The sequence below is a fragment of the Rhinopithecus roxellana genome, chromosome 5, assembly GCF_007565055.1.
Source record: "Rhinopithecus roxellana isolate Shanxi Qingling chromosome 5, ASM756505v1, whole genome shotgun sequence".
Lineage (NCBI taxonomy): Eukaryota > Metazoa > Chordata > Mammalia > Primates > Cercopithecidae > Rhinopithecus > Rhinopithecus roxellana.
This window is the reverse complement of record NC_044553.1, coordinates 51,934,737-51,958,572: the sequence shown is the minus strand read 5'-3', so window position 1 is coordinate 51,958,572 and position 23,836 is coordinate 51,934,737. Positions and strand designations below refer to the sequence as shown.

The window sequence follows — 23,836 nt, the reverse complement described above, 5'->3', positions numbered from 1 at the left end:
GATGCCAGGAAGCCTGATCTGATTGGATCCTGCCATAGGGTATGCCAGGGCTCAATCTGATTGGATCCTGGATCCTGCCATGTGGTGTCCACCTCCTAATTCTGTACTTACTACTCAGTCTAAGCATTAGGTTGTGCCCATGGTCGTATGCTTGGTTTATCAGCAAGCCTTTATAGAAAGCCTACTGTGTGTGATGAATGTACTGGCCCAGGTGTTTTTCAGGTACCTTAAATTCAATTTAGAGTCATTTGAAATGAATTGCCTTAGCCGTGAAGTATTTTTAGTTCCTTGGAACCTTAATAGCAGTTTTTATTGTTGTTGTTGTTTTTCTGAGACGGAATCTCGCTGTCGCCCAGGCTGGAATGCAGTGTTGCAGCCTTGGCTTGCTGCAACCCTGCCCCCTGGGTTCAAGAGATTCTTGAAAAATAGTTACCCGGAGACTACCCATGACCAACGTCTGTGAAACTGTGGAAATAAATAATTGAAAATCTAAGTCGCTGGAGCTTTAAATTATTTTGAGCCATTAAAGAAATGTGATCATGAAGCCTGAGTCACATGACAGGCAACTGTAACCTAGAAAGGTATAACTGTTTCTCTGATTACAGATTAGCCTTTGTTCTTACATATAATGTTTCAGTGTTTTGTACAATGTCGTAAATGAATAAAGCGTGTCAGGGAAGATTCCTTCCCTCTTCTCTGTTGATTTTCCTTATAGATTAACTTCCCTCTTAACCTTTCTCATACAAAGACTTCATGACTATCACATTGTCTTAAGATGGAATATTAAATATACTCTTAAATTGGAAAGGAAATGAAAACCAGCTGTAAAGAAAACAAGCCATAGGGAAAAGAAAATAAACTGTAACTAAATTGTTATAACTCATAAATTAGCCTTGTATAGAAAATGTTGTGATCCTGTTAAATTTCTTTGTTTTCTTCCTATATGCAAGACCTTAACTTTTAACTTCAGAGTGCTGACTCCATTTCTCTGGAGTCTGTGTTTCCTGGATGGCCATTCCTAGTCTTTCATATGAATAAACTCTTTTAAACTGGATTCTGATCCTTTCGATTAGTTCAGGTTGACAAAACCATACCCCAAAAAGATGAAGAATAGTTTTGCTTTTATATTTTTGGCACGAAAACTCCTAGCACTGGCAGACTGACATGTCTCTGGGTCAAATGACCGGAAACATCAAAACCCTGTCTCTACAAAAAATACAAAAATTGGCCAGACATGGTGGCACATGTCTATAGTCTCAGCTATTAGGGAGGCTGAGGCAGGAGGATCACCTCAGCCCAGGAGCTTGAAGCTGCAGTGAGCTGTGAGCATGCCACTGCATTCCAGCCTGGGTGATAGAGCGAGACCCTATCACAAAAATGAATAAATAAATAAGTAAAAGCATGATTCTATGGAAAGGACATATTACATGTTATTAAGTTTTAAGGACCACAATACGAAATTATATACCGTTTCCACTTAGGTTTAAAAAAATCAAGCCTTTGCATGTGTTCATTTAGCCATTCATTCCTTGAAAGAAAACGTCTTAAGCGTCTCCTGTTAGTACATTCTGTGCTAAGGTGATCTAACTCAGTTACAGTTTTATAGGAAGACAGATCATGAAACAACAGTAAATGAATGATACCCTTCTCTTCACTCACTGCTCTCTAGCCATATTGATCTTTCAATTTCTCAAAGTTAGCAAGCTCTTTCCTGTGCACATTTTACTGTCTTCACAGTGCCTCTTATATTGTAAAGCTGGTGATTATGTATTTATAAGGATAGTTATCTACCCGATATCTCTGTCTCTATATTGTAACTTCTTTGAGGGCAGGAATCATGATACCATTTAATTGTCAATACTTAGCTCAATACCCAATACATAGTAGGTATTCAGTAAACATTTCTTGGGCAAATGAATGAATACATGATTAGGGGAAGTATGTAGTAGAAACACTTTAATCTAATGGGAGTTAGTGGAGATTTCCCCAAAGAACTGAATTTTAAGCAGAGATCTGAAGAATGAAGAAGAATTAGCAAGCGAAGAAGAAGAGGCAGAGTGTTCTAGAGCTTAAGCTTAGATATTATCCTAAAGGCAAGAGAAGAGTTTTAAACAAAATGTAGTACTATCAAATTTCCATTTTCCAGTATTGTTAGGCATAGACTAGATAGGCAGTGCTGGAGCCAGAGAGGTTGTTTGGGAGGCTTTAATAATAATAGATGGTGGTGGCCTCACTTGGGTTCTTGGCAGTGGAGAAACAGAGAAGTGAGTGTGTTTGAGAGATTTTTAGAAGGCAGAATAACTGATTAGGGATAGTGAAGGAAAAGGAAGAGTTAGTGTGATTCCACATTTCTGCTTTACAATTGAGAAGATCCTTGGGCCATTAATGGATACTAGGGACTCCATTAAAGGAAAGAAGTATCTGAGGAGTAAAGAACCTGAGGTACCCTTGAGACCTATCTAAATGAAGGTTGAGCATTAAGGACTTCATTATATAGGTGAATATTCTGGGTATAAATAAATGCCTTGAAAGAAAGAAAGAAAACCTTAATAATATTGGGACTCAAGTTATATTAAATTTTTTATTATTAAATTTTGGTTTTCATTATTGTATTTTTGTGAAGGAAATATAAACTTAAAAAAATTATATCGCATGGGAAATGCAAAATTAAAAAAAATAAAAAAGGACAAAAAACTAATACCTTCTTTAGGCAAAATGTGGGCTACACCCGGTAAAAATAAGTGAATGGTCCTAAATAGAAGCCTACTGGGAAATGAATTCAACATTAGCATGTATGTATGGGGATGAGTCATCTGGAAATTTAAACTTGCCATTCAAAGAAGGCCTCCTAGTGGAAGGGCCTGTCATTTATTCATCCATGTATCCTTCGGACTTAGCATAGTGCCTTGTACCTAGCAATGGCTCAAGTGATAGCTATGATTTTAGATTTATTATTAGCACATTAATTTTGTTTACATCACTATTCAACATTGAATTTTTATACAATGATATAATCTATGTCATCTTTTTAGGTAGATTGGGGTCAGCTGGACTACTTAGTTGTTGACATGCCACCAGGAACTGGAGATGTGCAGCTATCAGTCTCACAGAATATTCCTATAACAGGTAAATCTTCAAAGTTTAAAGTAATTTGTACTTTTTTTGATGTGTTGTTATTGCTATACCAAAACACAAACTCCACATCAGGCAAATATTTTATCTTAAAAATATTCATTCACTTATAAATTTTTCATTAGAGATCAGAAGCATAAATTATTCAAAATATTACCAGAATAAGTATATTTATGAAACCATTACACTTTTGTTACTAGGAAGAGCAAAGTCTCTGGTTCTTGTTGTTCTTGGGAGAAAGAATTTGTCCAAGAGACAATTTTAGCGAAAAGAACAGAATTTATTGAAGAAAGTACATGCCAAGAGAGGAGCAGGCTGGAAAAACAGCAGTAGGAACAGCAAGGGTTAAGTAGTAGCAGAGACAGTACGCTCTGAAAGAGGAGGCAGAGTGAGCTGCTTGAAAGAAAATGAGCCAACAGCCCTGAGAGTTCAACATTGCAGTTTTCATTGTGTTGAACTCTTTCTTTAAGTTCCTGTCTGTCTCAAGTCTCGGCCTTGGTCTTTGGCTAGTTTCCCACTTCTGCTTTAAGTCTCTACCTTGTCCCTGACTAGTTCCTGCCACAGTTTTGTGGGATTCTCTTACTCTGAGTTGATGCACATGTGTCTGCCCAGTGTTGGATATGAAGTCTACTTAATGGCATTGTTGCTCCTTACCGCCACCCCAGGAAGGTCGTATAGCGGTTAAATCTGTACTTACTGTGCCTGTGTATCTCTTAAGAATTTCCCTTTTGCCCAACTCTTTCCCTCCTTATCAGCATGTAGCTAGCTACATTCTGACAGGTTAACTATAGAGTGAGCAATTACTGGGCATCTTAAGGGGTGTTTCAGGGTGTTCCTTTCTGCATAGGTATTTCCGCTCCTGTCTACTCATACCCAGCATGCAGGTTTTGGGTAGTCTCTGGGATGTGAGATTTTCTAGTCCTCCTTTTCTCAGGCGCTCTGTTTCCTGCTCATGTCTAGCTATCTGTCTGCTCTAACACTTCACAAAGGTGGTAGTATAAATCTGTGTTCTGGGAAAGCAGTAGCATTTAAGTATTTTTTAGGCAGAACATGACTGGTTCACTGCTGTGCAGCACTTATACCACTGGTACATGACAGGCACTTGGCAAATATTTATTGAGTGAACACTGAATAAGAATAAATATTAGGAAAATTGGCTTTTTGGTAAATACAACTGTGGGAGAATCTTATAGTCTGCTAATTAATATTAAAGTCAAGAAAACAATAAACATAGCTTATATAAAATACATAATTCTTCAATATGGTAGTGCATATCTTTTTTATGATATGGAATTTAAATATTAGTACGGTAGTTACCCTTTATATTGAATCTGTTTCTAAAGATTTTCCTAGATTCCACTAGAGAAATAGTTGCGAATCTCTCATATATGAAAGGATTTCTGGGAAAATAATGGAATTTTAAAGTGTCTTTGCTAATTAGTTATATGCTGATTGCCAAACAATATCATTGACATTTAATGATTAAAAGATTTAGAATCTAAGTTTTTGACAAAATATACATGTTATTTGGAAATATCAGGTATAACCTTATTAATAGAGATACTTTTGCTATTTTAACATATTTATAATCTTAATGGAGTCTGAGACTTTTTCTTTGGTAAGGCAGGCTGTAAAGTATGAGATGGGAGTAAAATGATATATGAAAATAATTCATTTTTTCATACTGTGATTTTTCTTTCTTTTTTTGCTGTTTTCTTTTTAAGGTATTTATCGTTTTAGGATTTTATATTTACAAATTTTGAGAATATTTACCAAATGTTCATTAAAAAAAAATGTGCTTCTGATACCTTGGAATGCCTTTTGCAAGCATACAAAATGCTTACATTATTCATATAGATAATACATTAGTAAAATTGGGCTAAATTATTTATGCCTTGAGTAGTGACTTGGCACCTTGGAAAAGTTTAAGTTACCTCACACAGGTAAACTGATGTTGCCTAAGCAGTCTTTTTCTCCATTATACTTTTCTTTAAGCTCCTTTGGACAAGATTTATGATTAAATTACCCTATTTTAGTTTGTATTTATACTCCAACACCAGCATTGTATATAGATAGAGGCTGACATTTTCTTCCCCATTCTTTCTTATATCCTAAAATTTAACCAGTGTATTTCTTTTTTCCTTTCCTCTGATGAAAAGTCAGCCATGTAATAGGCAATTAATATTACATGAGAGTAAGACAGTCTTTTTTTGTTGTGGTGGTGAAATGTGCAGAACAGTTAAGTAGTACTATTAATATATTGACATTGTTGTGCAGCCATCACCACTGCCATCGCCAGAGACTTCATCTTCTCAAACTGAAACTTTGGAGCCATTAAACAGTAACTCTCTGGTGGGGTGCTGTGGCTCATGCCTGTAACCCCAGCAGTTTGGGAGGCCGAGGCAGGTGGATTACGAGGTCAGGAGATCGAGACCATCCTGGCTAACATAGTGAAACCTCGTCTCTACTAAAAATGCAAAAAAATTAGCTGGGTGTGGTGGTGGGCACCTGTAGTCCCAGCTACTCGGGAGTCTGAGACAGGAGAATGGCGTGAACCCGGGAGGTGGAGCTTGCAGTGAGCCAAGATCACACCACTGCACTCCAGCCTGGGCAGGAGAGCAAGATTCCGTCCCAAAAAAAAAACAAAAACAAAAACCAGTAACTCTCTGTAGATCCTCCATTCTCCTCAGCCTCTGATAACCACTATTCTTAATGTGTTTTTTACATTAAAGGAAGACCAAGCAAGAAAATATATTTTGAAAGACTGCATTAATGCCAGGTGTGGCGGCTCATACCTATAATCCCAGCACTTTAGGAGGCCGAGGCAGGAGGATCACTTGAACCCAGGAGTTCAAGACCAGCCTGGGCAATATAATGAGACCCCATCTGTACAAAAGAATTAAAGAAAAAAAAGTCATCTGGGGGTGGTGGCGTGCACTGGTGGTCCCAGCTACTTAGGAGGCTAAGGCAGGAAGATCACTTGAGCCCTGAAGGTCGAGGCTGCAGTGAGCTGTATTCAAGCCATTGCACTCCAAACTGGGTGATAGAGTAAGACCCTGTTTCAAAAACAAATAAAAATTAAAAAAGATTTAAAACCTAAAATTTATTTTATGATTTATTATTAAACCATTATATCAATAAATTTTGATTCATATGCAAGGTAAATGCGTAGCACTGTAGAGGAGAAAAGGATGAGTAAATCAGTCTATTCCCTAGACCAGAGTTCCTTACCTTTTTTGACTTTCAGAGTTTTTATGAGAATTTGATGAATACTATGGATTTTCTCCAGGAAAATATATTTATATATGGTATACAGAAACACTAATTTTGTATATAAATTTAGGAAGTTTACACTCCTCAGGTTAAAAGCCCTAGCTCTAAGAGGTAGAGCAAGGTGAGGAGCAGGAGAGAGTGGCTGGTAAGAAAAGAACATGTATGACTTATGAGAAGTGCTTATGAGAGATCTAAACCCAGGCTATGGGTTTCAAAGGAAGAGACTGTGAGATTAAGGGGAATACAAAACACTTCATGGAGATGGACCTTGAAGAATAAATACGATACATTGTAGAACATTCAGGATTGCTCCATACCTTGCTTTCTTTGCTTGTTCTTTAATAATTTAATCAATGAAAACCACTAATTCTTTATGGGCAGTAGATTTCTGTATGAAATGGTATCATGGTGATTGCCTGTTAATAATAAACTGCCTTTGGATGACAGTCTTCCATACATTAATTTTCAAATTTAATTCTTACAGGTGTTATATGATTTCTGTTTTCTTAAATCTCAAAAGGGTTTAGTGGCTTTCATAAGAAAACACAATTACAGTAAATCATAGCTAAGTTTTATATTCATTTTGACAGAGTTTAAAGCTTATGCTGTTGACCTCTACATCAGACTGGCCTAATGTAAAACCCAACAATGTTTGACTCATAGATTTTTCTGAGTTTAGCCCTAGTCCATTAAAATTAATTTAGGTTGAAATTATTCTAATCTAGGTAATCCCTGATAAAAAATAAATTTATCTGTGAATATGCCTAAATTTGTGGACCCCTAGGGGCTGAATATCCAACTCGTGGTCTGGATTGGTGCTTACTATATTCAGTAATTTTTTTGAGTCCTGAGAGACTACTTTGGTCCTCTTTAACTCACACATTCCAGGAGAATTCTGGAGGTAGTCTAGAAGCAGTTTTCTTCTTCTTTTAGGAGTATAGCCCCAAGTGGTTCTTGAAGAGACCAGTATTATCTTTGTGCTCATTCATATACCAGTCTTGAACATATGGCCCATTTTCAGACACCCTGGCTCTCTGTATAGAATTGTAGCAGTGAGTGTTAGTACATTCATATTGTGGTTATTAAGTCAGTATTAAAATGGATAACAATGAAAGACTAGATTTCCTACATTGAAGTTGTATTAATTTGTATTAATTTTATAATTATAAAAAATAGCAGCAAGGAAATGCAGATAAACAAAAAAAAAAAAAAGTAGCAAACAATAAAAATGTTCTACCAAAAAGGATGTTGAAGGGAATTTGGGGAGCATGTGATTGTGTCTATGTGTGTGTTAAAGTGTGTATGTTAAAGCCTTAGTTCCTGAGGTTTGGGTTTATTCAGGCCAGTGTCATTTCACAGATAGCATATCTAAAAAGCTACCAAAAATGATCCAGTTCCCAAGATTTCGAGGGAATGGCAGCAACCAAGAAATTGCTGGCCTGGGGCTGAATCATGACTTTCATAAATTTACATAACCTGTAACAGCCTGTCAGAATCATGTCTGCTCTTTCAGACTTAACTAAATTATATGTTCTCTAATTATAAACCCAGTTTTTCTTTCCTTATCATTGACTTTAGAACTCTTGTAAGATACTCTGTGTTCTTCTACCTTTTCTTATGTCCCATATCCTATAAACAACATAAGCTCTTTAGATTCCCATTTGAGTATCCCTGTAATTTGACCTCTCTCTCCTTCCCAGTAAACACCTTCGTATAATTTGGATCCCTCTAAAAAAAACCCTTTGTACTCACTACTCCCACCTTCCCTTTACTTTCCAGAGTCTGTCTTTAAAACGCAGTTGATTCTCACTTAGAATGCCTTTCCTCCTCGTCAGTGAGTACTCAAATCCTGTGTAATCTTTAAAAGCTATCTAGCTCAAATGTCTACTCCCTGCCATCTTCCCCAAATCCCCACTTAGGAATCACTTCCCCCTCATTTGGAAATCACATAACATAATGTTTGGCTCATTCCTATAGCACTTCTGATGTTCTTCATTCAAAACCTGCATACCTATGTTATCTTCTCTAGCAGACTGTTAACTTCCTGGAGGGCTAGGCTGTTTTTCATTCATCTTTGCATTTCTCAGGGTGCCAAACTCAGTGCCTTTCTGCAACTACTCAGGAAATGTTGAATCAATGAATGAGTGTTTTATCTGTGACTGTGTTATCTTTCCAACTAGGCTGGAAGCTGCTTGAATGCAAAAAATGTTTCCTATTTATCATAGTATCTCTTAAAGTACTTTGGCCTATAGCTTATACAATTAATATTAACTGAGTAAATGACAAAGCTACTCTGACTAGCTATTACTGTTTATGTAGAAAGTTTTGTGCCCCCTTATCTTTCTTACCATCCTGCTGATTCATCCTATGAGCCCCTCACCCTGACTGCTTCTCACCCAAGTGTTTTTTCTGTGTATATGTTAAAGGAAGCATTTTTCAAGGAAATATGCATTTTATTTTATTTTCCCTCTGAGAGAAAACTACTTTCATTTTAGGTATTTATTTATGGTTTTTTTTTTTTTTTTTTTTTTTTTGCTGTACCGTATATAATATCCATGTGATCTGTTGATGCCTTTTAGTATTCCCTTTGTTTTAGTGTGTGGGATAGTAGTGTGCAGGTAGGCATTTGCTATTTGATTACTTGCAGGCTCTATATTAAATTACTAATGAGAATAACTAGTGTTGTTCCTAGTGTTGTTCCACTGTAATACAGTAATTAGAAATTACCTTATTTACATGGGGCGTGGTGGCTCACACCTGTAATCCCAGCACTTTGGGAGGCCCAGGCAGGCAGATCACGAGATCCAGAGAACGAGACCATCCTGGCTAACACGGTGAAACCCCGTCTCTGTTAAACATACAAAAAATTAGCCGGGGCTGGTGGTGGGTACCTGTAGTCCCAGCTACTTTGGAGGCTGAGGCAGGAGAATGGCGTCAACCCGGGAGGCAGAGCTTGTAGTGAGCAGAGATCCTGCCACTGCAATCCAGCCTGGGTGACAAAGCAAGACTCCGTCTCAAAAAAAAAAGAAAGAAAGAAATTATCTTATTTACTTGAAGTGATGTTTAGTAAGGTGCTAAATACCTTTCTGACAAAAAAAAAAAAAAAAAGAAATTATCTTATTTACTTGAAGTGATGTTTAGTAAGGTGCTAAATACCTTTCTGATCCTCTGTCCTTACCTGTGGGAAACTTGCTTAACTCCACAGACTTGTAAGGATCAAATAAGATAATGAATGTAAAGCCTCCATCTAAATGTGTACTATTTTCTAGAAACTACAGGAACACTATCAAAAAGTTTTTTTGTGGGCAGGGCGGTTAGTAGTGAAATGTCGTGAATTAGAAAGAGCCTTTCTATCAATTTTGCATTTCTGTAAGCTATGTTGAGAATAAAATCAGATGTTTTATACTTGGAAAGAGACATTCTTTTGGAAAATGCGTAGAGGCAGACCTGTCCACACAGAAAGTGTAGTATTCTGAAAGAGAATCTTGAATCTTGATATTAGCTAGATATAAGATACAACTGCCACCCCCCCCCACAAAAAAAAACACCTTTTTTATAGTGTACATGTAGTTTCTAGAAAATACTACACATTTAGGTGGAATCTTTACATTCATTATCTTATTTGATCCTTACAAGTCTCTGGAGTTAAGTTCTCCACAAGTAAGGATAGAGAATCAGAAAGGTGTTTAGTACCTTACTAAACATCACTGCAAGAAATAAGATAAAGAATTTCTAATTACCAACTCTTTGTATATGCTCCATCTTGTTACATAGAATGGATAACAACCTCATTACAGGTACAACTTGGGAGTATCACAGGTTTGGTTCCAGACCACCTCAATAAAGCAAATATTGTAATCAAGTAAGTCTCATGAACTTTTTGGTTTCTTAGTACATACAAAACTTTTGTTTACACTATACAGTAGTCTATGAACTGTACACAATATTATGTCTTTAAAAATGTACATTCCTTAAATATTTTATTGCTAAAAATGCTAATGGTCATCCAAGCCTTCAGCAGGTCATACTTTTTTTGCTGGCAAAGTGTCTTGCCTTCATGACTGTGGCTACTGACTGATCAGGGTGGCAGTTGCTGATGGTTGGAGTGGCTGCGGCATTTTCTTAAAATACGACAACAAAGAAGTTTGCTGTATCAACTGACTCCCTTTCAGGAAAGATAGCATGTGATGCTGTTTGATAGCATTTAACCAATAGTAGAATATCTTTCAAAATTGGAGTCAGTCTTCTCAAGCCATGCTTCTGCTTTATCAACTAAGTGTGCGTAATATTCTAAATACTTTGTTGTCATTTCAACAGTGTTCACAGCATCATCACCAAAAGTAGATTCCATCTCAGTAAACCACTTTATTTGCTAAAGCAATTCCTTATCTGTTCAAGTTTGATAATGAGATTTCAGCAATTCAATCACATCTTCAGATCCCACTTCTAATTCTAATAATTCTCTCGCTGTTTCCACCACATCTGCAGTTATTTCCTTCACTGAAGTCTTGAACCCCCAAAAGTCATCTGTGAGGGCTGGAATAAACTTCTTCCAAACTCCTGTTCATCTTGATATTTTGACCCCTGCCCATGAATCACGAATGTTATTTGGTACAGTGAGAATACATACAACATAATATCAATAATATCAATAGGATTGTCGTCTTATATATGGGTGTGGTTTGTGGCACCCCACAACAGTTATAATAGTAACATGAAAGATCACTGATCACAGATCACCATAACAGATATAACCTTAATGAAAAAGTCTGAAATATTGCAAGAATTACCAAAATGTGACACACAGCCACAAAATGTGACTATGTATGCTGTTGGAAAAATGGCACGGGTAGACTTGCTTGACACAGGTTTGCTACAAACCTTTAATTTGTAAAAAATGCAGTATCTGTGAAGTGCAGTAAAGTGAAGTGCAATAAAATGAGGTGTGACCATATAAGAAGAAACTTTAAATTTAAAAAAACTTATTTCTTTTTTGTGTTAAATATTTTTCCTTCTTTGTTTCAACTGAAGTGCTGTGTATGATATCTGAAGACTGTCTCCATTTGACTTCAACTCTTGGAATTAAGTAGACTTTATGCTTCATATGAAATATGTGAAGCATGTTTTCTCTTTTTAAGGATTGGAGAGTTTTAGTAATTTATTTATATTAAAGTGCTGTATTAGAGTCCTAGCAGGAAACAGATGACACACCTTAAAATGAATTAATAAAAGAAAGTTTAATGAAGCGACTAGTTAAAGGAAACCAACCAGAGATGGTGACGTACCCAGGGACTAGTGACAGTACAACTTGTTATTGCCCTTCCACTGGAAGGGGCAAGGGAGTGAACTGTGTTAGTGGAACTTGGAGCCTGCTGGAGCCATGGAAAAGGGGTTGCCTGATAGAGGAAGCTGTGGCTCTTCCCAGCACTGCTACAAGGCAGGAAGGAGTGTTGGGTGAGGTAGGTAATAAAACTTCAAATTCTTTCTCCTCCCACAGTCTCATCTCCTGTTTGTCCCTCCTCATAGTAGATCCTCATTGAGAGCCAGAAGGCAAGGAAACTTGGGTGATACAGTCCACAGAGGTCAGCTCCTGGGGGACTGATCAGGGCAGAGGGCATTTGGGCAGAGTTTAAGGAATGCGGAGGGAGACTACCGCAAGTGGAATAATTAACACAACATTGCTTCTTCATGGCTATAATTGTGAATTAACAGCTTGACACAGATGAAATACAAAGAAAGCGGACAGAATCTCTGCCCTCTAAAAGACTGTAAGCTAATTTAGACACCAGTAGTACAGTCAAATTAGTGAAAATTAATACTATCACAAGGCAAAATTATACTGTCATAAACCTACAAACAGAATATTTATGTTGTAGATGAGCAGTGATACAAGTATATTTTGTGTAATGGGGAGTAATAGATGGAAGAGTTTATTTTGATAGGATAGTTAGAAAAAAGTTCCCCTTCACGTTATTAAGTAAAGATTGATATAGGAATGAAACTTTTGGAAATTGTTCTTATAATAGAACGAACAAAGACTGAGCAACTAAGTGGGAAGCTATCATGATCCCTTCTTTGTTCCTTCTGTTTTCTTCCAGGGAACAGCAGAAGTGGTACAGGACACAGCTAGACAGTCCTAGTGTGAGTCCTATTTTGATTTCTTATCTCCTAGAGAGAGAGAAGCCACTGTGTATGACAGTAGTGAGCTAGTTAATATGCTGAATATTGATGGGCTCAAGAAAAGTTGCATTAACAGTTTGGTGTTATATTATTGCTGTGGTTTGACTGTGTCCCACAAAAGTTCATGTGTTAGAAACTTACTTGCTAATGTAACATTATTAAGAGGTGTGGACTTTTAAGAAGTGATTGCGTCATCAGGGCTCTATCCTCATGAATAAACGAATGCCCTTATCCCAGGAATGAGTTAATTCTCAAGGGCGTTAATTAGTTCTTACAGGAGGGAGGGAGTTCTCTCCAGAGCAGGTTGTAATATAATAAAAACAAGTTTAACTTATTCTTAAAATCTCCTTAGCACACGATTTACTTGCCCTTCTTCTTCCTTTTTTTTTTTTTTTTTTTTTTTTTGAGACAGAGTCTTGCTCTGTCGCCAGGCTGGAGTGCAGTGGCACAATCTTGGTTCACTGCAGTCTCCGCCTCCCGGGTTCAAGCAATTCTCCTACCTCAGCCTCCCGAGTAGCTGGGACTACAGGTGCATGCCGCCATGCCTGGCTAATTTTTTTGTATTTTTAGTAGAGACAGGGTTTCAGCACGTTGGCCAGGATGGTCTTGATCTCCTGACCTCGTGGTCCACTGGCCTGGGCCTCCCAAAGTGCCTGGGCCTCCCAAAGCGCTGGGATTACAGGCGTGAGCCACCGCTCCTGGCCACCCTTCTTCTTTTCTACACAATGTCATGATGTAGTGGGAAGGCTCTCCCCAGAAGTTGCTGCCATGCCCTTGGACTTCCCAGCCTACACAACAATGAGCCAAATAAACTTATTTTCTTTATAAATTACCCAGTCTCCAACATTCTGTTATGGAAACAGAAAGTGAAATGAGACAATTGATAACGAGGTGATGTCCTTTCTTCCTGTCTAGGACCTTTCCTATCTGGATGCTGCAGATAGAAAGCCAGAGGTCTTTCTGTCTCTTATTCATTTAAATGAGATGAGATAGGAGTTTTAAATTAAGACATTGTGATATTTCAGTCATTGTTTAAAGTGAAAGGCATTTATTGTTTGTGAAAGGTGTCAGGCCTATTGTCACAGTGACTAAACTTCCATTCACTCATTAAAAATTCTTGAGAAAAAATTAAACTTGCCTACCCTGGTATTTTTCCTTCCATCAGCAGTTTACTTAATCACGTTATCTCTTTTATGGTAACACTCTTTGACTGCCAATTTGGACAATGGTTTCTGTAATGAGGAAACCTATTGGGGATTAGAGGATCAGAAACTTATTGTTGCCAAGTTAAATAAATGAATGACCCATACGCCATTTCTTTAAATAGTTTCCTTGATTGTTTGGCATTTACTTTTTCAAAGCAAAAGGAACATAGTAATTTCACTTAGGGAAACTAAATAAAATCTTTCATTTTAAAAAAAAAAAAGCTATTTTTTCACTTCTTATTTTCAAATTTGCAAGAGTAATTCTTTAAAGGCATCTAATGCCAGTCTTTTGGAAAACATTGAAAACTCAAAGAAAAACATTTGGCTATTTTGGATTTTAGTGCTGTGTTTCCCCTAAAACTTTACAATTTATAATGACTTCAAAATGTAGCTCTAAAAATAACCTTGCACCTTAAAGGTAGAGGAATTAGGACATTACTTTTCCTGATATTAAGGAATATTAAGTTTTCATTTATGTTTTCAGTTTCCAGAACAGAACATTAAAGGAGGCGATCAATTTTGTACTCTTTTCAAGCACACCATCTTTCCATGCAAATGTTGGACAGAGTTATAATTAATAGATACTTGGCAAGAGTTGCATGATGTGGAAAGAGTTATTGTTTTATTCATCAAGTTAAAAAAATTCTTTCTGAAATAAATTGGTTTTGTTGTTACACAAATTGTAACCAACTACTGGAAACTGCATTCCAGGGTTTTATCTTTTAAGGCATTCCTGGTGATTCAGTTTGCAACTTTAGCTCTAGTTAGATTAGGAATCAAATTTATAAAATCAAATATAATGCCATTTACTAAATGCTTTCTGTCTTTCTTTTCTTTTCCTCCTTTCTTTCCATTCTTTCTTTCTTTCCTTTCTTCCTTTGAGATGGAGTCTCTCTATATTGCACAGGCTGGTCTCAAACTCCTTGGTTCAAGGGATTCTCCCACCTTAGCCTCCCAAGTAACTGGGATTACAGGGATGCACCACCACACCTAACTCTCAATCTAAATTTAAGAAGAAGTAAACTCTTTAGGGCTCTTGTATTTGGCTGAGCATATATGAAATACAAGGGAAGGGACATAGTTTTTGCCCTCTATGAGTTTGTAAGCTAATATAGACAGTAGTAGTACAGTCAAATTAGTGAAAATTCATACTATCACAAGGCAAAATTGTACTGTCATTAAATCTATGAACAGAATATTTATATTGTAGATAAGCAAGTATATTTTGTGTAGTGGGGAGTAGAAGTAATAGGTAGATGTTACAGTTAAAAGTTCAATTAAGAGTTCAAAGAAATAGCTTGAGAATTAATAACTTCTGAACTATGACATGAAAAGGAGCAGGAGTTTAAAAGCTTCCCCAGGTGATTCTTATTTAATCAGCTTTCAGCATCACTTGTCTAGACCAACCCATCTGATGTTTGAATTCCCTGAATTCCTATCAAGAGGTCATCTAGCCTGTATTTGAATAGTAAGTTTCTGAGATAATTCATTCCTTTTTATAGTACAAAAACAGGCACATAGACCAATGGAACAGAATAGAGAGCCTAGAAGTAAGGCCACACACCTATGACTATCTGATCTTCAACAAGGGTGACGAAAAACAAGCGTTGGGGAAAAGACTCCCTATTTAATAAATGGTGCTGGGATAACTGGCTAGCCATAAGCAGAAGATTGAAGCTGCAACCCTCCCTTACACCATATACAAAAATCAACTCAAGATAGATTAAAGACTTAAATGTAAAACCCAAAACGATCAAAACCCTGGAAGACAACCTAGCAATACCATCATGGACATAGGAATGGCAAAGATTTCATGACAAAGATGCTAACAGCAATCACAACAAAAGCAAAAATTGGCAAAAGGGATCTCATTAAAATTAAGAGCTTCTGCACGGCAAAAATAAACTATCAACAGAGTAAACAGACAACCTACAGAATGGGAGAAAATATTCACAAACTATGCATCTGACAAAGGTCTAATATCCAGCATCTATTTACAAGAAAAAAATAAAGCCATTAAAAAGTGGGCAAAGGACATGAACAGACACTTTTCAAAAGAAGGCATACATGCAGCCAACAAGCATATGAATAAAAGCTCAAAATCACTGATCACTAGAGAAATGCAAATCAAAACCACAATGACATACCATCTCATACCAGCCAGAATGGCTGTTATTAATACAAAGTCGAAAAATAACAGATGCTGGTGAGATTGCAAAGAAAAGGTAACACTTATACACTGTTGGTGAAAGTGTAAATTAGCTCAACCATTGTGGAAGCTGGTGATTCCTCAAAGAGCTAAAGACAGAACTGTCATTCAGCCTAGCAGTGCCATTACTGGGAGTATAACTGAAGGAATATAAATCATTCTGTCATAAAGACACACGCACATGTACATTCATTGCACTACTACTCACAATAGCACAATAGCAAAGAATGCAATCAACCTAAATGCCAATCAGTGGTAGACTGAATAAAGAAGATGTGATATATACACACCATGGAATACTGTGCGTCCATAAAAAAGAATGTTCCTTTTCAGGGACATGGATGGAGCTGGAGGCCATTATCCTTAACTACCTAATGCAGGAACAAAAAAATACCCCATGTTCTCACTTATAAGTGGGAACTAATCGTGAGAACACATGGATACAAAGAGAGTAACAACACACACCGGGGCCTCTCAGAGGGTAAAGGGTGGGAGGAAGGAAAGGAGCTGAAAAAAAAATGACTATTGGATAATAGACTTAATATGTGGGTGATGAAATAATCTGTGCAACAAACCCCTGTGACACAAGTTTACCTATATAACAAAACTTCACATGTAACCCCGAACCTAAAATAAAATTTCAAAAAAAAAAAAGAAAAGAATTTTTGGACATTTCCTTCATGATATACCAGACAGAGCTTAATGTCTTAAAAGTTCAGTGAATAGTATAATGACCAATATGTGGTCAGATTCATACAAAACACCACTTTTGAATTCATTAAACATTTATATGTAGGAAAAAATACAAATCCCACATTTTAAAAAGTTTGTGCACTTGGTCATAGATGTTAGAAATTTGATCAGGATCTGAAATGTCGCTCTGAAGAATGCCTTCACATCTTAAGTATGACGGTATTTGGAAATAGAGCAAAGCTTTCCATATAAAGTCTCTGTCTCTATTCTTTTATTTCCTGAAAAATACCTGGTTAAATAAAGTTAGGGTAATGGTAATCAGAGAGCAACAGTTCTCCTTTCTAGAGTTTGTTTTAGGGAAAGAATGTGTATAAAAAGGAACGTGTTCTGTTATTAAACGGTCTTTGGTATTGGTTTGCTGTAGTCATGAGCAAGCTGAGCTATGTGCGCATCACAATTTGAAATGCAAAATATTTAATCTTAGAGTTCAACATGAACAAACACTGGAAACCAAAATAGTATTTTCAGTTGTAGAGCCATATGTGTACAAGTAAGCTCCCCAAGGTGTTTGCTGATCAATATAAAGATAGATTCAAGACTGGAAAAATACAAGGGTTTTATCTTTTTTATTTTATTTATTTTTTGAAGGATTTTTTTTTGTTATACTTTAAGTTCTAGGGTACATGTGCACAACATGCAGGTTTGTTACATATGTATACACATGCTGTGTTGGTTTGCTGCACCCGTTAACTCATCATTTACATTAGATATTTCTCCTACTGCTATCCCTCCCCCATCTCCCCACCCCACGACAGGACCCGGTGTGTGATGTTCCCCGCCCCGTGTCCAGGGGTTCTCATTGTTCAGTTCCCACCTATGAGTGAGAACATGCGGTGTTTGGTTTTCTATCCTTGCTATAGTTTGCTCAGAATGATGGTTTCCAGCTTCATCCATGTCGCTACAAAATACATAAACTCATCCTTTTTTTATGGCTGCATAGTATTCCATGGTATATATGTGCCACATTTTCTTAATCCAGTCTATCATTGATGAACACTGGGTTGGTTCCAAGTCTTTGCTATTGTGAATAGTGCCGCGATAAACATACGTGTGCATGTGTCTTTATAGTAGCATGCTTTATAATCCTTTGGGTATATTCCCAGTAATGGGATGGCTGGGTCAAATTGTATTTCTAGTTCTAGATCCTTGAGGAATCGCCACACTGTTTTCCACAATGGTTGAACTAGTTTACAGTCCCACCAACAGTGTAAAAGCATTCCTTTTTCTCCACATCCTCTCCAGCATCTGTTGTTTCCTGACTTTTTAATGATTGTCATTCTAACTGGTGTGAGATGGTATCTCATTGTGGTTTTGATTTATACATCTCTGATGACCAGTGATGATGAGCATTTTTTCATGTGTCTGTTGGCTACATAAATGTTTTCTTTTGAAAAGTGTCTGTTCGTATCCTTTGCCCACTTTTTGATGGGGTTGTTTATTTTTTTCTTGTAAATTTGTTTAAGTTCTTTGTAGATTCTGGATATTAGCCCTTTGTCAGATGGATAGATTGCAAAAATTGTCTCCCATTCTGTAGGTTGCCTGTTTACTCTGATTGTTTCTTGTGCTGTGCAGAAGCTCTTTAATTTAATTAGATCCCATGTCAATTTTGGCTTTTGTTGCCATTGCTTTTGGTGTTTTAGTCATGAAGTCCTTGCCCATGCCTATGTCCTGAATGATATTGCCTAGGTTTTCTTCTAGGGTTTTTATGGTTTTAGTTCTAACATTTACGTCTTCAATCTATCTTGAATTAATTCATGTATAAGGTATAAGGAAGGGGTCCAATTTCAGCTTTCTACATATGGCTAGCCAGTTTTCCCAGCACCATTTATTGATTAGGAAATCCTTTCCCCATTTCTTGTTTTTGTCAAGTTTGTCAAAGATCAGATGGTTATAGATGTGTGGTATTATTTCTGAGGCCTCTGTTCTGTTCCATTGGTCTATATCTCTGTTTTGGTACCAGTACCATGTTGTTTTGGTTACTGTAGCCTTGTAGTAAAGTTTGAAGTCAGGTAGCATGATGCCTCCAGCTTTGTTCTTTTGGCTTAGGATTGTCTTGGCAATGCAGGCTCTTTTTTGGTTCCATGTGAACTTTAAAGTAGTTTTTTCCAATTCTTTGAAGAAAGTCATTGGTAGCTTGATGGGGATGGCATTGAATCTATAAATTACCTTGGGCAGTATGGCCATTTTCACGGTATAGATTCTTCCTATCCCTGAGCATGGAATGTTCTTCCATTTGTTTGTGTCCTCTTTTATTTCCTTGAGCTGTGGTTTGTTTCCTCTTCCTTGAAGAGATCCTTCACATCCCTTGTAAGTTGGATTCCTAGGTATTTTATTCTCTTTGAAGCAATTATGAATGGGAGTTCACTCATGATTTGGCTCTCTGTCTGTCTGTTATTGGTTTATAGGAATGCTTATGAGTTTTGCACATTGATTTTGTATCCTGGGACTTTGCTGAAGTTGCTTATCAGCTTGAGATTTTGGGCTGAGACGATGGGGTTTTCTAAATGTACTATCATGTCATCTGCAAACAGGGACAATTTGACTTCCTCTTTTCCTAATGAATACCCTTCATTTATTTCTCCTGCTTGATTGGCCTGGCCAGAACTTCCAACACTATGTTGAATAGGAGTGGTGAGAGAGGGCATCCCTGTCTCGTGCCAGTTTTCAAAGGGAATGCTTCCAGTTTTTGCCCATTCAGTATGATACTAGCTGTGGGTTTGTCATAAATAGCTCTTATTATTTTGAGATACATTCCATCAATACCTAGTTTATTGAGAGTTTTTAGCATGAAGTGGTGTTGAATTTTGTCAAAGGCCTTTTCTGGATCTATTGAGATAATCATGTGGTTTTTGTCTTTGGTTCTGTTTATGTGATGGATTATGCTTATTGATTTGCGTATGTTGAACCAGTCTTGCATCCCAGTGATGAAGCCAACTTGATAATGATGAATAAGCTTGTTTAATGTGCTACTGGATTCGGTTTGCCATTATTGAGGATTTTCACATTGATGTTCATCAGGGATATTGGTCTCAAATACTCTTTTTTTGTTGTGTCTCTGCCAGGTTTTGGTATCAGGATGATGCTGGCCTCATAAAATGAGTTAGGGAGGATTCCCTCTTTTTCCATTGTTTGGAATAGTTTCAGAAGGAATGGTACCAGCTCCTCTTTGTACCTCTGGTAGAATTTGGCTGTGAATCCATCTGGTCCTGGACCTTTTTTGGTTGGCAGACTGTTAATTATTGCCTCAGTTTCAGAGCCTGCTATTGGTCTATTCAGGGATTCCACTTCTTCCTGGTTTAGTCTTGGGAGGGTGTATGTGTCCAGGAATTTGTCCATGTCTTCTAGATTTTCTAGTTTATTTGCATAGAGGTGTTTATAGTATCTGATGGTAGTTTGTATTTCTGTAGGATCAGTGGTGATATCCCCGTTATCATTTTTTATTGCATCTATTTGATTCTTCTCTCTTTTCTTCTTTATTAGTCTGCTAGTGGTCTATCAATTTTGTTGGTCTTTTCCAAAAAACCAACTTCTGGATTCATTGATTTTTTGAAGGGTTTTTTGTGCCTCTATATCCTTCAGTTCTGCTCTGATCTTAGTTATTTCTTGCCTTCTGCTAGCTTTTGAATATGTTTGCTTTTGCCTCTCTAGTTCTTTTAATTGTGATGTTAGGGTGTCAATTTTAAATCTTTCCTGATTTCTCTTGTGGACATTTAGTGCTATAAATTTCCCTCTACATACTACTTTAAATGTGTCCCAGAGATTCTGGTACATTGTGTCTTTGTTCTCATTGGTTTCAAAGACCATCTTTATTTCTGCCTTTATTTTGTTATGTACCCAGTAGTCATTCAGGAGCAGGTTGTTCAGTTTCCATGTAGTTGTATGGTTTTGAGTGAGTTTCTTAATCTTGAGTTCTAATTTGATTGCACTGTGGTGTGAGAGACAGTTTGTTGTGATTTCTGTTCTTTTACATTTGCTGAGGAGTACTTTACTTCCAACTATGTGGTCTATTTTGGAATAAGTGCGATGTGGTGCTGAGACGAATGTATATTCTGTTGATTTGACATCTGTAGATGTCTATTAGGTCTGCTTGGTGCAGAGCTGAGTTCAAGTCTCCTGGATATCCTTGTTAACCTTCTGTCTTGTTGATCTGTCTAATGTTGACAGTGGGGTGTAAAAGTCTCCCATTATTATTGTGGGGGAGTCTAAATCTCTTTTTAGGTCTCTAAGGACTTGCTTTATTAATCTGGGTGCTCCTTTCTTGGGTACATATATATTTAGGATAGTTAGCTCTTCTTGTTGTGTTGATCCCTTTAACACTATGTAATGGCCTTCTTTGTCTCTTTTGACCTTTGTTGGTTTAAAGTCTGTTTTATCAGAGAGTAAGATTGCAACCCCTGCTTTTTTTTTTTTTTTTTTTTTCTTCTTTCCATTTGCTCGGTAGATCTTCCTCCATCTCTTTATTTTGAGTCTATGTGTGTCTCTGCACGTGAGATGGGTCTCCTGAATACAGCACACTGATAGGTCTTAACTCTTTATCCAATTTGACAGTCTGTGTCTTTTAATTGGGGCATTTACCCCATTTACATTTAAGGTTAATATTGTTATGTGTGAATTTGATCCTGTCATTATGTTACCTGATTATTTTGTCCATTAGTTGATGCAGTTTCTTCCTAACATCAATGGTCTTTACCATTTGGCATGCTTTTGCAGTAGTTGGTACTGGTTGTTCCTTTTCATGTTTAGTGCTTCCTTCAGGAACTGTTGTAAGGCAGGCCTGGTGGTGACAAAATCTCTCAGCATTTGCTTGTCCTTAACAGTGGATTCATTCTAACAGAATCGGATCTTCTTGCTTCATTTCTTTAATTTGATCTTCAGTCACTGATACCCTTTCTTCCACTTGATGAAACCAACTGCTGAAGCTTGTGTATGCATCACGTAAATCTTGTGCCATGGTTTTCAGCTCCATCGGGTCATTTAAGGTCTTCTCTACACTGTTTATTCTAGTTAGCCATTCGTCTAACCTTTTTTCAAGATTTTCGCTTCCTTGCAATGGGTTCAAACATCCTGCTTTAGCTTAGAGAAGTTTGTTATTACCAACTTTCTGAAGCCTACTTCTGTCAGCTCATCAAAATAATTCTCCATCCTGCTTCATTCCGTTGCAAGGTGAGGAGTTGTGATCCTTTGGAGGAGAAGGGGCGCTCTGGTTTTTAGAATTTTTCAGTTTTTCTGCTCTGGTTTCTCCCCATCTTTGTGGTTTTATCTACCTTTGGTCTTTGATCGTGGTGACCTACAGATGGGGTTTTGGGGTGGATGTCCTTTTTCTTGATGTTGATGCTGTTCCTTTCTGTTTCTTAGCTTTCCTTGTAACAGTCAGGTCCCTCAGCTGCAGGTCTGTTGGAGTTTGCTAGAGGTTCACTCTAGACCCTGTTTGCCTGGGTTTCACCAGTGGAGGCTGCAGACCAGCAAATATTGCAGAACAGCAAATATTCCTGCCTGATCCTTCCTCTGGAAGCTTCATCTCAGAGTGGTACCTGGCTGTATGAGGTGTCAATCAACCCCTACTGGGAGGTGTGTCCAAATTGGGCTAACGGTGGTCAGGGACTCACTTGAGGAGTCGGTCTGTCCATTCTCAGAGCTCAAACACCATGCTGGGAGAACCACTGATTTCTTCAGAGCTGTCAGACAGGGACATTTAAGTCTGCAGAAGTTTCTGCTGCCTTTTGTTCAGCTATGCCCTGCCCCCAGAGGTGGAGTCTACAGAGGCAGGCGGTCCTCCTTGAGCTGGGGTGGGCTCCACCCAGTTTGAGCCACTTTGTTTACCTACTCAAGCCTCAGCAATGGCAGACGCCCCTCCCCCAGCCAGTCTTCCGCCTCGCAGTTCCATCTCAGACTAGCAGTGAGCAAGACTCCCTGGGCGTGGGACCCGCTGAGCCAGGCGTGGGATATAATCTCCTGGTGTGCCATTTGCTAAGACCGTTGGAAAAGTGCAGTATTTAGGTGGCAGTATCCCAATTTTCCCAGTACAGTCTGTCAGGGCTTCCCTTGGCTAGAAAAGGGAAATCGCCCAACCCCTTGCATTTCCCGGGTGAAGCGATGCCCCACTCTGCTTCCACTTGCCCTCTGTGGGCTGCACCCACTTTCACACCAGTCCTAGTGAGATGAACCAGGTACCTTGGTTGGAAATGCAGAAATCACCCATCTTCTGCATTGATGACGCTGGGAGCCGCAGACTGGAGCTGTTCCTATTCGGCCATCTTGCAAGGGTTTTATCTTAACTTTACAGCAGACATCAGAAGGAGGAAGCAGGGAAGAGAGAGAAACAGAATGAAGACAGACAGACAGACAGACAGAGATAGATATGCACTAACAGTACCATCTGATTCCATCCTAAGTGCTTTAAAATCTGTGGAGGCCTCTTTTGTTCCCAGTCATTCCTAAGTGAACTCAGTCTGGTTAGTTCTGCTTCTTATTTTTTTTTATTTTTTTATTTTTTTTGAGACAGAGCCTTGCTCTGTCACCCAGGCTGGAGTGCAGTGCAGTGGTGCAATCTCGGCTCACTGCAAGCTCTGCCTCCTGGGTTCACACCATTCTCCTGTTTCAACCTCCCAAGTAGCTGGGACTACAGGTGCCCGACACCACGCCCAGCTAATTTTTTTGTATTTTTACCAGAGACAGGCTTTCACCATGTTAGCCAAGATGGTCTTGATCTCCTGACCTCGTGATCTGCCCGCCTCGGCCTCCCAAAGTGCTGGGATTACAGGTGGGAGCCATCATGCCCAGCCAGCTCTGGTTAATTCTTTATAGCATCATTAAGATGGAGTGACTGGAAGCCCATTTAACTGTTGACTCCATTATACTGAAGAGTCAGTATTTGTCCCTAAACAGCAGATATGTATCCAGAGTTTTTTGACGAACTTGTATTCCTTTTTGTTACACACACACAGACACACACACACACACAAAGTCCTGGGATACATGTGCAGAAGTCACAGGTTTGTTACATAGGTATACACGTACCATGGTGGTTTGCTGCACCCATTAACCTGTCATCTACATTAGATATTTCTCCTAATGCTATCTCTCC

At 38.0% G+C, this 23,836-nt stretch overlaps 1 protein-coding gene across 4 annotated transcripts in view; it reads left to right on the top strand.

The window, feature by feature from the left end:
* NUBPL (nucleotide binding protein like) overlaps positions 1 to 23,836 on the top strand; it is a 282,071-nt gene that overhangs the window by 205,642 nt on the left and 52,593 nt on the right. For all 4 annotated transcript variants that reach the window (XM_030931530.1, XM_010374646.2, XM_030931531.1 and 1 more), the window contains one exon: positions 3,033 to 3,126. In XM_030931530.1, coding sequence (XP_030787390.1) covers positions 3,033 to 3,126 — 94 coding nt within the window. The remainder of the gene's footprint in view (positions 1 to 3,032; positions 3,127 to 23,836) is intronic.